At 45.8% G+C, this 18399-nt stretch overlaps 1 protein-coding gene across 1 annotated transcript in view; it reads left to right on the forward strand.

Moving 5' to 3' along the window:
• Nucleotides 1–18399, forward strand: part of LOC143723674 (uncharacterized) — an 87532-nt gene that overhangs the window by 15263 nt on the left and 53870 nt on the right. Inside the window, exons 6-9 of the mRNA XM_077216377.1 lie at nucleotides 1349–1519; nucleotides 1689–1862; nucleotides 2205–2375; nucleotides 2544–2714. Coding sequence (XP_077072492.1) covers nucleotides 1349–1519; nucleotides 1689–1862; nucleotides 2205–2375; nucleotides 2544–2714 — 687 coding nt within the window. The remainder of the gene's footprint in view (nucleotides 1–1348; nucleotides 1520–1688; nucleotides 1863–2204; nucleotides 2376–2543; nucleotides 2715–18399) is intronic.

The raw sequence follows: 18399 nt of genomic DNA on the forward strand, positions 1-18399 counted from the left end.
AGGCTGGACAAACATTTGAGTTTAAAATCTTAGGACCCGAACAAAGCTTTGAGAAGAGTAGATTCATGGAGAAGCCGTGACGGAGTAACCAGACAGACGAGTAATCATGTAGACGAGCAGACGAAAGAACCCAAATCAAGATCAGAAGACGGGTTAAACAGCTTCATTCAAGCCATCTAACAACTCTCGTCTCAATTTTCTTTTTTTCTTAGTTTTCTTTTCTTTTCCGTTGTGAGTCTCGGTTCTAAGTTAGGTTTTGTGGCAAAGTTTCGGTCCATGATTCGACTGCAAAGCCCGTTACCATTGTTACCACTTTCCATCCATCCGCCTGCACACCACGTGATTGACCGCCCCAGACATCTATTCAGGCACAAGGAGACGCCTGCCAATGAACCCGGGAAACCCCTTTTACGCTGACAAAGGGAATCCCCAAAAGGAACGCAAGTAGCCTCCAGACTCTTAAGCTGAACTGGTGCATTGATATACATTTACATTTACATTTATATATAAATTATAAAATTTATAAGATATAAATTTAATAACCCCCCTAAGAAACGATAGAAGGGTTAAATTAATGGTTGATGGTTCGTCCAGGTCATGTCTTATAAGTTCATATAGAAACATGGGATTTCATCATCTCACTCTTAAAACTCATTCTTTCCTCACTCGCTTTCTTTCTGCAACTCGTATGAATGTGTGCGTGTGTTTGTGTTAGATATTAGTTTTATGTGTTAGAATAATCAATAAAGTCTTGTTTGTATTTTAAAGAGAAGTGTTACTTGTGTTATGTGCTTATGAATTTAATGTCTTAAACTGCTGATCTAAGTTACCTTGCTAATAAATAGTGTTTCACTATAGTTGGGATATTTATATCCGCTGCAGAGCTGAAAGTTATCGGCCGTAATAAGTGATTCTTTCGAATTCCCTATAAATGAATTAATAATTCCTTATGAGCTAAATTGACATGTCGGAAACCCTACACTGGTGAGGGTATAGACACCTGTCTTCTCTGACACACATATAAAATATACTTACAACATAGAAAATAACTTACAACACATTTGTAATTCGTTAGCATAACAGTTATTAATTTATGAAAGAATAGTCATGTTTTTAAAATAATTTGCTCATCATTAACTAATAATTTATAAATGACTTAAAACTGAATTAACAAAAAATTAATACAATGTAAGCATATCACTTATTAATCATTTATGAACGTATATTAATGTTTTGTAAATGATTAGTTCATCATTAGCTAATAACTTATAAGTGACTTACAACTGAATGTTATTATAAAGTGTTACTCATATCTGAATTGAATCTTGCTTCCTTTTTTCTGCTCCAGGTTTTTGGGTCCTGCTGCAGATGAAGCCTGTCAGTATGTGAGAGAAATTGTGGGTAAAAACCCGTTACTCCTGAGAGAGCTGAATCTGAGTGATCATGAACTAGGAGACACACAAGTGAATCAGATCGCTGCTCTACTGCAGGATAAACACTGTAAAATCAACACACTGATGTTAGTATTTGACATGCTTTAATACTTTCCATGTAAAACATATTTCAAATATATCTTTTGATATTATATATTCAGTAACTGGTTTGGATTAGGACTGTCATTGTTCTTTAAAAAAAGCTTTGGAAATAACTCAAAGAATGTTTCTTGTCTTTATTTTCTTTCTCTTCAGGCTGAATAATAACAGTATTATAGCAAATTGTTGTGCTGCTCTGACAAGAGCTTTTAATTTAAACCCTTCAAACCTGAAAACATTGGATCTGAGTGTAAATAAACTGGGAAACTGTGGAGTAACAGAAATCTCCCCTCTGCTGGGAAATTCACAATGCACACTGCAGATACTCAGGTTTGGTAAATCTAAACATGAATTAGTATGAAGCCAAAACTTGTCTGTAAATTGGGTCTGAAATTAACACTCTGTATGCCAAATGCGGTTAAATAAGAATCCAGAAGGTAGTCTTTTAATTATAATTAGTTTGATGTGTCATGGAGAACCTCTGTCAGTCAGTAACATCACTAACATTAGTGAAAAAGACAATCGTATTAATTTATCTTATTGACAAAGTTTTTTGGGGGTGTTGGAAATTATAAATATCCTAATGACATAATCCTCATATTGATCCTCTTTCGATTAAATAATTAATTATTACAGTTTGAAGACTATTTGCTTCTTTTTGTCTTCCTCTAGACTTTCAGACTGCAATATCACAGAAGAAGGTTATAAAGCTCTGGCATCAGCTCTGAGATCAAACCCTTCACACCTGATAGAGCTGGATCTCACAGGAAATGATCCTGGACAATCAGGAGTGAAGCAGCTCGATGATTTACTACAGGATCCAAAGTGTAAACTAAAACTGAGGTGAGATATGATGAAATAATGCATAAATAAGCATTTATATTTCAAAATATTATTTCACTAATACAAAATAAACCATTTTTAAATGCAGAATCATGTCATTATATTTTTTCATTAGATCAAGTTTAGTTAAGGACTGAATTGAATCCTGCTTCATCTTCTCTTCTGCAGGTTTTTGGGTCCTACTGCAGATGAAGCTTGTCAGTATGTGACAGGAATTGTGGGTAAAAACCCGTTACTCCTGAGAGAGCTGAATCTGAGTGAACATGAACTGGAAGACACACGAGTGAATCAGATCTCTGCTCTACTGGAGGATAAACACTGTAAACTCAACACACTGAAGTGAGTATTTTACATGGTTTTATACTTCACAAAGTATAAAAGCACTTCCCAACATGTGTGATATTACATTTTTAAAGTCTAATGAAGACTCATTGCGGTTCTTTAAATTATTTGAGGACTGAGAATAGATAAAATATATCCTATAGATTTAATCTTTTTTTGTGTATAGATTTAATGAATAATGTAGTATTGTGGCTGAAAGAAACTGGAAACATTTTACTGTTTTTTTGTTGTTGTTTTTGTTTTGTTTTCTTCTCTGCAGGCTGAATAATAACAGTATTACAGAAGAAGGTTTTGCTGCTCTGACTTCAGCATTTAATTTAAACCCTTCAAACCTGATAGAGCTGGATCTGAGTGGGAATAAACCAGGAAACTCAGGAATGGAGAAGATGTGTCATCTGTTGAAAAACACACAATGCAGATTGAAGAAACTGAAGTGTGTAATTTAATTTATTTACATTTCTACATGTTTATATACATTTATTAATGTTTGTTTAATTAGCTTACCTGATCAAATATGATTGAAAAAAGACCATACGGCGAAATTTCAGTTTTACAATTTCGCTGTGGCTGATATTTTGTCTAACATCTCTTTCTGTGTTTGAGTGAAGAAAGCAAATGTTGAAACAAACGAGGATGAATAAATTATGATTGAATTTAATTTTTGGGTGAACTAACAAGATTATGTTATTAAGGTTATTTAAATTAATTTCACATTACCTAATGTATATATATATATATTTGTTTATGTGAGATGTTTGCAAATATTAAAATAAAATCATAATTTATGATTTATGTAACTATGTTATTTATCATTTTAATTATTACTTGAATTCAATTTCAATTTCACATTTTTTTTTGTGACAAACATGCAGTAGTTGTAACAGCGTTGTAACATTATTTAAAAAAAAGAATAACAGCTTTTTTTCCATATACAGACTTTCAGACTGTAGTATCACTGAAGAAGGTTATAAAGCTCTGGCTTCAGCTCTGAGATCAAACCCTTCACACCTGATAGAGCTGGATCTCACAGGAAATGATCCTGGACAATCAGGAGTGAAGGAGCTCAATGATTTACTACTGGATCAGAACTGTCAACTGAAGACAATCAGGTGATTAAAACCTTAAAATACTTATTAAAATTGTATATTTAAAATAGGGGTTGAACGGATCATAGTTGATCTGTGATCCATTTGGAACAGGACCCATGGTTCAGCGCACATGGGATTTGCAGATAAAGAGCCAATTTTAACCATCATTGAGTTGTAAGGCTCGCACTCGATCGGCCCAAAGTCCGGCATCCGACCAGCGCGGAAGGTCTCTACGTGTTACTGTCTTTTCTCGAGGCAAAGTATTTTTTGATTAAAATGCAATACATTTGAATATGTATTCTCTCGTTATTTCATCTTACTCCATAAATGAAAAGGTTTTAATGATATCTGTGCATCATTAAATGTGAGCGAATGTTTTACTATTCCCTTTTAACTCTTTAATGAAAATAATGTCAAAGACGGTTAGAATAATTAAATGTAACAATTTATTATGTCAGGTAAATGTATCATGCCACTTTCATAATCAATTCAAAGATAATCAATACAAAACATCAAATGCTCTGGAATAAAGAGAAGAGATGCGAACCCAACATTAAAATACATGATGCTGAATTATTTGAGGTCCTTCAACATCATGGGCTCATCTGAGTACCTCAGAACCTCTTTCACATGGAAACATCTAACAATGGAAATTTGCATTCAGAGGTTACACCTTTTGGGGGTGGGAGACCATTTGCCAGAAGACCACCTTCGTTTGAGTGCCAGTTATCCCTAAACTCTTAAAAACCTTATTACCTTTTGTTTTACTTATTTGGAATGGAGACATTTGTACCAGTCGCCCTGAGACATTTTAAATGATACCAAAATGTACAATACTCGATGATAATCATTCACATTAAACTATATATGTTCTTATGTGAATTCAGGTGATCTGAGCATGAGGGAGAGGGGGTGAGGGATGAGGAGAAGGAATGTAGATTAGGATGACTCGGAGGTGAGACTTTCGTCTCGATAGTGCACAAGGGGGAGATCAAATGTTAATTTCAAGAGAGGTCCTTTGTACTCTCAGGGTCTGGTCGCTCTTCAATCAGACTGTCCGGCATTTTCTAATTTCTCAATTCTTACAGAGTGAAGTGAAAATTTATCATTTGTACGTGATTTGTCTTGCCATTTTTTTTTTTTTTTACATTCAAGAGATTTTAACCCTCTGGGGTTGGCGGTATGGCCGGCGATACCAGCTCACTTTTTTCCTTATCAGTGCAAAAGAGATTTGATTTTGATCTTACATATAAGTGTTATACATCATTAGATCCTGTTAGGGACTGTTCGTTTTTTATTTAAGGGGCTGCCGGAGGAGTTTTGAGATCTATAGTCAAAATAGACTTGACCCTCCCTTCGCCAGCAATACATTTTTCTATGACCCTCCAAAATGATTGTGAGAAAATTCTGTGTACTGGCTGTATTAATTGTATACTGGTTTGCACTTGGCAAAAGATGTTCAGAAAGCCATTGTTTTTTTACAACCATGTCAAACGACTTAACCTCTGCTTTCTCATCTTACACATCACACTCCACTGTTATGGTGGCCATTTCAGTAGATTTACTCACTAACATTGTTGTGGAAACACAATAAGCATGGGAACTAAATGCACACGTTCTGCATTACTGCATTACTTCAAATACTAGTTACTCCTCTAGTAAAGGAGTGCACGATGTTTTCGGTGCTGATGCGTTAATGTAACCAGAGGGTGGCGATGCCAATAACGCTCCTAAAAGCTCTCACAAAGAACCGGCAAAAGTAATGATTATAAATCTGTCAAATATAGCAAGCCTACTTAATGGAGTAGGCTATGATTATATAAACAGACGTTTCAATATGTTGGTATTAAAGGTCCCCGACATGAAATTTTCACTTTCTGAGGTTTTATAACATTAATATGAGTTCCCTTTCGTTGTCACTCCGAGTTACGTCGGATGACGACGAATGGGGTTTCGCTTAGAACACCTATCGACTTCGAGTATTACAAAACGAGCCAATGGCAAAGAAATGCCATGGGTCTGCGGAATTTGCATAGCGTATCTCCGCCTTACCTCGTGGGTATAAAAGGAGGACGCCGGCAACAGGCAGATATGTTTTCGCTTCGGAGCCAAGAGTATTTCTTCACTCCACAGTCATCTCTGACTTCGCTCTACGAGACGAGCTTCTCTCTCCGGTGTTGGTGTGACGGCGATCTGCAGCGAGCTCACAGTTCCTGCTGATCTGTGCTGTAATCTGCCAGTGTGTGTGTCTCCCTGTGCGCTTCAACATCGCGGAGTTTTTCTCTCCTCTCATAAAAGAGCTCGCACGCGGCACGTCTTTTTAAAGACGGCTCGCCCGTGCATTTCTGGTTGCAGCGGACTGGTATCGGACTCTGATGGGCACGAGCGCTGTCTAGCGTGTTTGATCATGCTTGAACAGCGCTCGTGGGTGACTCATGTTCTCGCAAGGGAACGTGATCATCGCGTCATATAGGTCGAGACTCGGTGAACTCGTCCCCCTCTGTCCTGGAGGTGGTTGACACGGCGTGCCGTCCACATCCGCTTCGCCCCTGTCCCCCTCTGTCGCCAGACCTTTGACAGAGCAGGCCCCCGTGGAACGCTGGTCCTTCCCTGGCCTCCTCTGTCAGGGTGCGGTTTTGACCTTGCCCCCACACCGGGCCGCTATGCCGTCCACGTCTGGGCCGGTCATTCCGCTTCGCTGCACCACCGGTGGGACGTCTGTGGTTCTCGACGCCGCTGACACAGTTGGGAGCCTGCCTAGAGCTTCCCTATCTGTTCCACTGGGTCGCGCGAACCATCGGCTCGGCTATGCGATTCAGTTCGCACGGTCTCCTCCCCACTTCAGGGGAGTCCGCTCCACTTTGGTCGATGGCTATGCCCTATCATGAGAGCGGAGGTTGTTACCCTACTGGCGAAGGGTGCGATTGAGACTGTCCCTCCAGCCGAAAGGAGGTCCGGGTGTACAGCCCCTACCTCATTGTCCCGGAGAAGTCTGGTGGATTACGGCCAATCCTGGTCCGAACCGCTCCCTTCACAGGCTTCCGTTCAAGATGCTCCTGGCCAAACGCATTTCTGGATGTGTGCCACAGGATTGGTTTGCAGCGATCGACCTGAAGGACGCCTACTTTAATGTCTCCGTTCTCCCTCGACTCAGGCCATACCTACGGTTTGCTGTCAGGGCGCGCGCATATCAGTACACTGTTTTCCCATTCGGGCTAGCCCTGTCTCTTCGCGCCTTCACAAGGTTGTTGAGGCTGCCTTTGTTCCTCCATGGGAACACGGGGTTCGCATCCTGAACTATCTCGGTGACTGGCTGTCTCAAGCTCACTCCTGAGACCAGGTTTGCGAATACAGGGACCCAGTGCTCCGGCACCTAGCTCGTCTGGGCCTTCGGGTCAACCGGGGAAGGAGTAAACTTTGCCCCGTGCAGAGGAGCTCTTTTCTCGGTATGGACTTGGTCGCCTTCCCCACTCAGCCATTGCTGACTTGCCTGAGACTATCAAGCGCAAGAGTGCGGTTCCACTGAAGTTTCTTCAGAGGCTCCTGGGGCATATAGCATCTGCAGCCGCGGTTCGCCGCTCAGATTGCTTCATATGAGACCGCTTCAGCTTTGGCTCCGCGACCGAGTCCCGAGGTGGGCATGGCAACACGGCACCCTCCGAGTACCAGTTACTCCGACCTGCCGTCAGACCTTCACCCCGTGGTCGAACCTCAGTTTTCTACGGGCCGGAGTGCCCCTGGAACGAGCTTCGCGGCATGTTGTTGTAACGACAGATGCCTCCTCCACGGGCTGGGGTGCCATGTGCAATGGACGTGCTGCCGCGGGCTCCTGGACAGGACCCCGACGCCTCTGGCACGTCAATTGCCTCGAGTTGCTGGCCGTACGTCTTGCTTTGCGCCGCTTCCGGGCCGTGCTCAAGAACCAACACGTACTAGTCCGTTCAGACAATACCGCCACTGTAGCGTACATCAACCATCAAGGTGGTCTACGCTCCCGCCGTATGTCGCAACTCGCCCGCCACCACCTCATATGGAGTCAGAAGCATCTGAGGTCGCTTCATGCCATTTATATCCCCGGAGCCCTGAACTGTGCAGCCGACGAGCTCTCACGGCTTCAGCCCCTCCCGGGAGATTGGCGACTCCATCCCCAGTCGGTTCAGCTGATTTGGGACCAGTTCGGGGACGCACAGTTAGATCTGTTTGCCTCTCACGACCCGACCCATTGCGACCTGTATTATTCCCTGACCGAGGGCACGCTCGGCACGGATGCACTGGCGCACAGCTGGCCGTTGGGCCGCAGGTATGCGTTTCCCCCCAGTGAGCCTTCTTGCGTAGACCTTGCGCAAGGTCAGGGAGCACGCGGAGCAGGTCATTCTGGTCTCGCCGTACTGGCCCGCCCAGACCTGGTTCTCCGAACTAGTACTCCTCGCGACAGCACCTCCCTGGCCGATCCCTCTGAGGAAGAACCACTTATGGCACCCTCGTCCCGATCTCTGGAACCTCCACGTGTGGCTCCTCGATGGGACGAGGCAGGTTTGAGTACCCTACCACCAGCGGTGGTGGCTACCATCACTTCCGCTAGGGCGTCGTCCACGTGACACGTCTATGCGTTGAAGTGGAACCTCTTCGTCAGCTGGTGCTCTTCTCACCGAGAAGACCCCCGGAGATGCTCGATCAGCGTTGTGCCTTCCTTCCTTCAACAGGGGCTGGAGCGAAGGCTGTCTCCCTCCACCCTGAAGGTCTACGTTGCCGCTATTGCCGCACACCATGACCTCATCGAAGGTAAGTCGGTGGGGAAGCACGACCTGGTTATCAGGTTCCTAGAGGAGCGAGGAGACTAAATCCGTCCCCCTCCTCTCGTTCCCTCTTCGGACCTCTCAGTGGTTCTAACTGCCCTGAAGAGTGCTCCATTTGAGCCCCTGCAATCAGTCGAGCTTAAATTCCTGTCTATGAAGACAGCGCTCCTGGTTGCACTGGCCTCCATCAAGAGGGTAGGGGACCTGCACGCATTCTCCGTTGACGAAGCGTGCCTGGAGTCCGGGCCGGCTTACTCTCACGTGATCCTGAGACCCCGGCCTGGATACGTGCCCAAGGTTCCTACCACTCCCTTCCGGGACCAGGTGGTGAACCTGCAAGCGCTGCCCCTGGAGGAGGCAGACCCAGCCTTGCACTGCTCTGTCCAGTACGCACTCTCCGCACTTATGTAGACTGGACGCAGTGTTTCAGGACCTCAGACCAGCTCTTTGTCTGTTATGGTGGGAAGCTGAAGGGAAAGGCTCTCTCAAAGCAAAGGTTGTCTCACTGGATAGTGGACGCCATTGCTTTGGCATACCAGCAGCGAGGTCGACCGTGCCCCCTTGGTGTGACTGCCCACTCCACCCGGAGTGTGGCATCCTCTTGGGCTCTAGCGCATGGCGCCTCGCTAACAGACATCTGCAGAGCTGCAGGCTGGGCGACACCCAACACATTCGCCAGATTCTATAATCTCCGAGTGGAGCCAGTGTCCTCTCGTGTACTCGCTTCAACCAGCTAGTACCGGACCCGCTCAGGTGTCTTCGCTTGCTCGCCATTCCACTCCACGGACTGGGTACGTGCGATATTCTCCTCAGGTGAGCTTCCCCGAAAGCCCTGAGCTCCTCCAGCACTCCTGACGTCGGCGCCAGTGTCTATTGCCGGCGTGTCGGCTAGGTGCCTCCCGTGTGCATGGTCCCCCCCTCTGGGTTGGCAGTAATTGCATATTTCCCCTAAACTTTGGGATATGCTCCCCAGTGTACCTTGGTATTCCTGTGCTAAATAGGAGTCCTTCGTCCATGCCAGTCTCACGACAGGGATCTCAGATTTACGCAGGGCACTGGAAGACAGCTGAGAAGGTGACGTGATTAGACTGGTAACCCCATTCGTCGTCATCCGACGTAACTCGGAGTGACAATTAAAAGGTTACGTATGTAACCCTCGGTTACGTATGTAACCCTCGTTCCCTGAGTATGGAACGGAGACGTTACGTCTTCCTGCCACTTTCCGCTGTACCGCGGGGATCGCCTGAGCTCAGTCTTGGCTCCTCAGCGAAGAAACATATCTGCCTGTTGCCGGCGTCCTCCTTTTATACCCACGAGGTAAGGCGGAGATACGCTATGCAAATTCCGCCGACCCATGGAATTTCTTTGCCATTGGCTCGTTTTGTAATACTCGAAGTCGCTTAGGTGTTCTAAGCGAAACCCCATTCGTCGTCATCCGACGTAACGTCTCCGTTCCCTACTCAGGGAACGAGGGTTACATACGTAACCGAGACGTTCCCCTAGCCTGTATATGGTCACCCAGTGGCTAGAAATTTCAATCGGTGTAAACCGAGCTTTGGCTATCTTTCTCTGCCTTAGAGAAAATTAAAGCACAGAGGGGCTGATCTTGAATCTCCTCCGTATGACGTCATACGGAGGAAAGGTAACCTCCCCTTTCTCTGCTTTGCCCGCCCAGAGAATTTGGCTCGACCATGAAAAAATGAGCTAGGAAGTACTACGAACACGCGAACGCGATTTGAGTTTTTCTTCGAGAGATATCATGGCTTGCAAATGACCGAAGCATGGCAGTTGATCAGTGTTCCGATGTAGAAATGAACACAAAAGTATTTTTTAGTTCCTTCATCCGAGCCTCTGAAGAAACAATGGGTTAATTTTATTTTTTCTGGAAATGGGCCGACACAACTTCCCAAAGTTTTGTATGGTCCAAACATTTCACCGATGACTATTTCCTCAACTTGGGCCAATACAGAGCTGGCCTCGATGAACGTCTGAAAATAAATCGATCGAGCTACCAAGCAACAATTTCTGATGTGTAGCCTAATTGTTTAAGTTCAGACAGGTAATCTTTCTCTCAAAATCGTTCAATACTGTTTATTCATCAGTAAGTCAAGCCAGTGACTAAAATATCAACTTCACATCATTTCTTTTAGTAGGATGAAAACAATCTTATTTAAATTGTGAACAAATTATATACAGAAAACGATCAAAGAATCTTTCCACACAGCGGAAGTTTATCTGGACAACTCGTTATGAAATCAATGACGCACGTTACACTGCACAATGAAGCACTTACTGTGTATGTACATCATCGTGTTTGCATTGGTGAAAGCATTAGAGAGAGTGCAGAAACTCTGTTGCAATGATAAGATCTTCAGACTGTCATACTTGCTCAATGCTCATCACGGCAACATTTTATGTGATGGGAATAGATTCTAAATACTTTAAAAACTTCTTTGATTCATTAATCTCGATAGCTGTAATAGTAAAAACGTGTAATAGCTGTAGTAAAAGTATTCGAGAGAGTTTCACATGTAATATGTAGCTATTTCATATGCAAGCATGTCAGCCAATCACAGCAGTGGCCGGTTACACTGAATCCCACAGCAGACCCTTCAAAGTGAAGTGACCCTTCAAACAGAGCATTCAAATCCGAAGCTAAAATCAGGCTAGGAAAAATGCCTTTTATTTCTAAATTATGACTATTTTTGATCTAAAAAACATACAAACATTATAAGGGCAACCCAGGAAACATTATAAAATAATAAAATAACCTCATGTCAGGGGACCTTTAAATGCATTTTCTGAGAATTTATATTTCAAGTTTTGACTACAGATTTCACGTCCATACTGCCGTGCAAAGGCAAAAGACCTTAACTTAAATTTTGGTCAAAATGAGTTATTGCCATATTTGGAACAATGGACATCAGTTTTATCATGTGGACAAATATCTTGCGTCAATTTTGTCCTTTTCTGCTAAAAATAAGATGTTGTTTTTGCCATAACTTCCAAAAGCAGAGGGAAAGCAAAGGAAGACCTTAACATCAGTTCCCTTTCGAGAGGTCTCTCCTATTGCGTAAGTAGCTTACGCTATGGGAAAACTCCTTTTCTCGAGAATATTGAAGTCTTTATGTAAAACGCATTGCAGCTGCACAGCTGACAGCAATGAACGAAGGAAGCTCGGTCATTGGCTGTGCTGCGGCAACTTGCTCGAACCAATGACGGGGGGACTCTGGATGCGCGATCAATGAGCGCGCTTCGCGCCCGCGCGCGTCAGAGCCCGCCATGATGGGCGTGGCCAAGAGCTATTTATTGGGCGTCCCGTCATGAGAGTTCTTTAGATTTAATCTCCTTCAGCGAACACCTTCTTCGCCGAATCCTCCGGATTATTTAAGCCGTCGCCGCCGTCGAAAAAGCATACCAGCGGGACTGCTACGAGGACGTCGGCACCTTCAGCCGCCTTCGAACGCCATCCTACTGAGCCATCCGGCGTGCCACACAGGCAAGTATCTTTGCATCTGTTCGCCCCGCGACATTTGTAAACGAGCAAATTTTCCAAGGCGTTGTTTCAAATGCCTTCCTGCGCGTCGTGCAGAGACCTTCTCCCGGACGGGGATCGTCACATCATCTGTGCTTGCTGCCTGGGCCAGGACCACGCAGAAGCTGCTTTGACCTAGGGCGGATGCCCGGAATGTGACGACCTGGGTCTCTCCGCACTGAGGGGGCTCGCCTCGCCGCTTTCGCCGTGAGCGAGCCCATCGCCGCCACCCCTCTGTTTGAGCCGCGCACTAAGAAAAAGCGCCGCTCACAGAGGCTTCCTGAACCGGAGCTCAGTGACGTCACGCCGAGCCAGTCTCCACGTGCTTCACCGCCGCTCTTGCCTTCCCCACCGCCGGTTCAGTTCACCCAGCCGGATCCACACCCCTCTAGCAGAGCGGTGGGCCTTGTGACTTTCGGCGCGTCCGAGGACGATGGCGGAATGGATGACAGCTTGTCCATCGACGCTGCATCGGACGACTGGCCGGGCTCCACTCTCGACCCTGCCCCGTCGACGCTAGCTAGCACGAGCGGGGGCTCCACCATGGACACGGAGATTATCCGCGTCCTCTCGAAGGCCGTAGAGGACCTCGGGCTCGATTGGTCTTCTACCGAAGAACCAACCCGAAGCCGACTGGATGAGTGGTTTCTGCTGGGGCGCCAGTAGGCCCCTCGGCAAAGGCCTTCTCCCTTCTTCCCGGAAGTTCATGACGAACTCACCAAGTCATGGAAAGCCCCCCACTCTGCGCGTCTGAAGCCTTCTTTTTCTTCGTCGCTCTCCTCTGTGGACGGCGCGAAGGAAAGAGGCTACGAGGGAACGCCGCCCCTCGAGGAGGCCGGGTAGTCGGAGACCACCCATGGCGCAGAGTTCACGAGCTTCCCTGGCAAGCTGAATAGCATCTTCAGTGTTTTCAACACTTACAAGCCCATCGTCTACATAAAAGTCCCGCATAACAAATCTCGAGCCTTGAGTGTAGATGTCGCGATTCTCCTTAGCTAGATGTTTCATCCCATAGTTTGCACATCCCGGGGAGGAAGCTGCACCAAACAGATGCACTTTCATGCGAAACTCACTGGGCGGCGAGTTCAAGTCTCCTTGCTTCCACCAAAGAAAGCGTAGGAAGTTGCGATCAGCTTCGTCCACATGAAACTGATGGAACATCTTCTGAATGTCGCACATCAATGCAACGGGGTGCTATCGGAAACGGATGAGAACTCCACTTAAGTTATTCAACATATCAGGTCCAGAGAGGAGGTGATCATTCAAGCTTGTTCCTTTGTATCTGGCTGAGCAATCGAACACCACACGAAGTTTATCCGGCTTCTTTGCATGATGCACACCATGATGGGGAATGTACCATCTCTCACCTTCACTCACACCTTCCTTGACCTGCTCAGCATCTCCCTTTCCGATGACCTCCTCCATGAACTCAACATAATGCTCCTTATACCTTTCATCACGTTGCAATTTCCTTTTAAGGTGAAGGAGACGTGTCATAGCTGAGCCTTTGTTGTCAGGCAAGCTGGGTCTGGTTTTAAAGGGCAGAGGCATTTCATAATGGCCATGTATATTTTTCCTTATTCCCTTATCCAGTATGTTGAGGAATGTGATGTCGTCTTGTGACACAATTTTGCTGTCGTCACTGCCATCCTTGAAGTCAGACTCTAAAATGCGGATGACGTCGATAGGAGTTACAGGAGGTAGCTCCTTAACTGTAATTCTGTGACACAGATGACGCGTGCTCAACGCATCGTGTGTTTGTAATGAGTGTCCTACAATACTCCATCCTAAATCCGTTCTTACAGCGTAGGGTTCCTCATCTCCTCCTAAAAGGACTTGCCTTGGTGCCATAGCTCTCGAGCAGTTGTAGCCGATCAAAAGGCCTACTACACAGTCCTTCAGTGGTTGGATTTCATCCGCTATTTCTGCAAGATGACTCCATTGTTTAGCCGTCTCACACGTGGGAATGTGAGAGCGGTTAACGGGTATGCAGTCCTTTGTATAGGCGACCGGAAGATCGACTTGAATAGCAGAACTATATCCTCTAACACGAAGGCCAGAAACACTTTCGCTTGCGAGAACTGTATCCTTACCACTCATAGTCGTCAACTTCAGTTTCACTGGATACTTGTCAGCATTAAGACCATCACTCACTTCTTGATCAATAAACGTAGTGTCGCTTTGAGTGTCGAGTAGCGCATAGACAAGTTTCTCAGTAGTTGGATAATTTTTAGAGGAAACCCAGACTGGTATCACCATGGATGTGTTGGATGTGCCTTCACCTGCTACACTGAGTGACGTTGCAGCAGCACCTCAATTTGTCTCTGGTTCTGATGTAGACCTTTCCCTTTTATATTTGTCATCATGCAGGGCTGTAGGATGCTTTCCCTTGCAGTGGTCACAGAAATGACGATGACGGCAGTCTCTCACGCTGTGGCCGGGTTTCAGGCATCCATAGCAGAGTTTCTTCTCTTTTATGTAGTTGCGTCGCTCAACCAACACCATCTCAGTGAACTTGGAGCATGCATGAAGCTGGTGTCTATTATCGTGACCAAAGGATACATGAAGTCTTAACCTTCCTCTGTTCTGACTTGTGGTTTTCATTGTCAGTGACTGTTTGAATGGTAAAAACACTGGCCTTGTTTTTCTTCACGTCTCTGAGATTTCTCTTCTCAGTGCTAGAATCTGATGAACGAAGGGCATGAAAGGACGTAATGGGATTGCAAGCAATCTCAGCTTCAGTTGACTGGAATCTAGCAAACTCCTTGAAACTTGGGAATTCTTGATTTTCATTTAGGCTTTGCGTGACTTGTCGGTTCCAGCGTAAAGCTGCCCAGTCTGGTAGTTTGTGAACGAGCGTCTGATTTTCTTCACAGTCATTTAATATGTCGAGACCCTTGACATGAGGCATGGCATCTTGACAGGCATTCAGAAAATCTGAGAAGCGTCTCAGTCCCTCAGCATCCTTTGATGGAATTCTCGGCCAGTTGGTGAGCTTCTCTCTGAATGCTCTCTGAATGGCGAATGGCTGGCCAAAGCGACGATTTAGTTTGTCCCAGGCGTCTCGGTAGGCTTCATTGTCATTTCGGTAGAAGTTGCCATCTAAAACCTGCCGTGCTGGGCCACCAACGTATTTTTTCAGGTAGTATAGTTTTTCAGCTGGTGTGATTGCCCTTTGGTCAATGAGTGAGGTGAATGCTGCCTTCCATTCGATGAATTGTATGGGGTCGCCATTGAAGACAAATGGCTCAGGAACAGGAAGCCTATTTAAGGCTATGTTGTCTTGAAGAATCTGAGCGAGAGAGGGAATGTCTGTATAACGGGGCGATGCGACTTGAGAGAGGGGCACTGTAGTTACAGGCACATTCTTTGCTTCCATTTTCCTTTCCTTTTTAACATAGTTAGCATCCTTGTGTTCTGTCTCCTTATTGTAGATCTTCAACTTGGCTTGAGCTGCCCGTATCTCTTTCTCTGCCTGCAATCGCTCCAACTCACGCCTTTGTGCCTCTAGAGCTTTGCGTTGTTGTTCCTCTAACTCTCTTATAGATTCCTTTTGCCTTTCTTCCTCTAGCAGCATCTGATAATTTGCTTCTTTTACTGCTAGTTCAGCTGCTGCATCCACACGTTTTGCTGTCATGGATGTAGTTATGGAGCAGTGGCTGTCAGACTGGCTGTGACTTATCGAAGAAGCTGCGGATCCATAGACAGACTTTGCATAGTCATGGCGGAGCAGTTCATGAAGGCGGTGACTTTCCTGCTGTTCATTAAACTCGCTTTCATCATCTATAGCTGTGTTGTAGGCAATGTTGGTGATTTCTGTGGTCACCGATTCACACGTATCAACTTTTCTTCTTATGTCAGTGGAGGGTGTGGTGAGATTTCAAATTTCATAATAAATGGTCATTATGTCTTCTTTATCTTTCTTAAGCTCTTCAATGAGAGGCCAGAGCTGACTCTCTGACATATAAGTCTTTAGCTGATCTCTTGCCTTGCGTGTGTGGAGCTTCCACTGCTCGTACATGGCATACAGCCTTTTCTCTTTTTTCTTGGCCTCTTCATATTGATGCGCGCGCATCTTCTCTGTGGGATGGCGTGTGCGTTCAGAGCGTCTAGGACCTTCGAATGCATTATCATCCTTATTAAGCTTGCCTTGGAGGTCAGTTAGACTTTGTTGTTTAGCTTAATTTGTTTCCTTCAGACACGGTCTCTCTGATGAGTCTACCATTATGTGGGCTTCACTTTGTAAATCTTCATGCTGATAACCAACCATCTGCTCCTCCACCTCCTTCTCATTACCTGACTCTGACATTATCATCTAAATTTTTTTTTTAAACTCTAATGGCAGAAGAAGACCCCTTTAGAAGATATAATTAAGCCCTTGTTATGAACAGCATAAACATAAAAAACATCAGAACATCAGATTAAATAGCTAGAACATACCCATTTACATATAGACACTCAAATAACTGTAAATGTCAATGTAAATACCACAATAAACAAAGTTATCAAAGTTCTTAAATCCAAAGTGTGAGAAATGTAAATGTAACAGCCTCCATAACGATACTCGGTTACTAACGTAACCTCGGTTCTCTCTAGAGAGGGAACGAGTATTGCGTAAGTTTAGCTTACGCTACGGGAAAGATTCATCTTCTCGAGATACTGAAGCCAAAAAATTATCCTTAATTTTGTATAACTTGCAAACGCAGTGCAGCAGCTAGCAGACCTAGAGCAGGCCATCTCGCGTGCTCATTGGCTGCCCTGCGGGCAACTGCTGCAGCCTACCAGTGCGCCCGGCGTGACGTCACGCCCAATGAAGGGCGCCCGCGCCTTTATAGCGTCACAGCCCACCAGATAGGCGTGGCTTAGCGTATAAAATAGGGGCTGTAGGCTGAATTCTCTGGTTTTTTGACGACTGAAGCGAAGTCGCTCGTGGCGTGAGCACGGCCGGTTACGCAATACTCGTTCCCTCTCTAGAGAGAACCGAGGTTACGTTAGTAACCGAGTATCGTTCTCTTACGAGAGGTTCTCTCGTATTGCGTAAGTTTAGCTTACGCTACGGGAACACTTTGTCAACGCCGTGCGCGCCAAGCATCCACATGAGACCCCGAGCTTAAGGGGAACCCCATAAGTGGAAAAAATAAGGTGGCCAGCCACGCGGGCCATCACTTGTACATAAGCACACATAGGGAATACAGAGCAGCGCGCCGGTCTGTACAGTCATATGGCACATACCCTACTTAGTGCAGCTCAACCAGGAGAGCTGAGTCATGAACGTGATCTGAGCAGGAGATCTGGGCAGAATACACCTCTTTTCAGACTGACAACAGTTTAGCCTGCAAGGCAGGAACTTCTAGGTTATAAAACCTGACAAAGGTAGACGGGGAGCTCCAGCCCGCCGCTACACATATGTCATGGATAGAAATTCCACTGGACCATGCCCACGACGAGGCCACACCTCTCGTGGAATGAGCCCTGATGCCCAGAGGGCATTGCAGGCCTTTTGACGCATAAGCTGCCGCTATAGCGTCCACTATCCATCTGGACAGGCTCTGTTTCGAGGAGGCAAGCCCCTTGGTGCGCCCACCAAACGAAACGAAAAGCTGTTCCGAACGCCTGAAGGAGGCGGAGCGTGTAATGTAAAACCTCAGTGCTCTGACAGGGCAGAGGAGATTCACATCACTTTCGCTGTCAGATGCTGGGAGAGCTGACAGCGAAATAACTTGCGCTCTGAATGGAGTGCCCATCACTTTAGGGACATAACCATGTCTAGGTCTGAGGATGACTTTAGAGTCATTTGGTCCGAACTCAAGACACGACGCGCTGACAGACAGCGCGTGCAGATCCCCTACACGTTTTACTGACGACAGTGCAGTCAGAAAAACGGCTTTTAGTGATAGATATTTCAACTCCACGGAGTCTAGTGGTTCAAATGGAAAAGCTTTCAGGGCCTCGAGGACCAGTGAAAGATCCCACATGGGAACCGACGGGGGGCGCGGCGGATTCATCCTTCTAGCTCCTCTAAGGAAGCGGATGACCAACTCATGTCTTCCCAGTGACTGGCCGTGCGTCGATTCCGCGAATGCTGCTACGGCCGCCACGTAAACTTTGAGCGTGGATGGGGATCTTCCCTTATCCAACAGCTCTTGTAGGAAGGTGAGCAGATGCGCCACCCCGCATGTCCGCGGGTCCAGACCTCTGTCGGTGCACCATCCAGAGAACACCGACCATTTAGACGCGTAGAGCCTTCTCGTGGAAGGGGCTCT

This window comes from Siphateles boraxobius, unplaced genomic scaffold, assembly GCF_051911475.1.
Source record: "Siphateles boraxobius isolate OS27281-9 unplaced genomic scaffold, OSU_SipBor_1 7, whole genome shotgun sequence".
In the NCBI taxonomy this organism is placed as follows: Eukaryota; Metazoa; Chordata; class Actinopteri; order Cypriniformes; family Leuciscidae; genus Siphateles; species Siphateles boraxobius.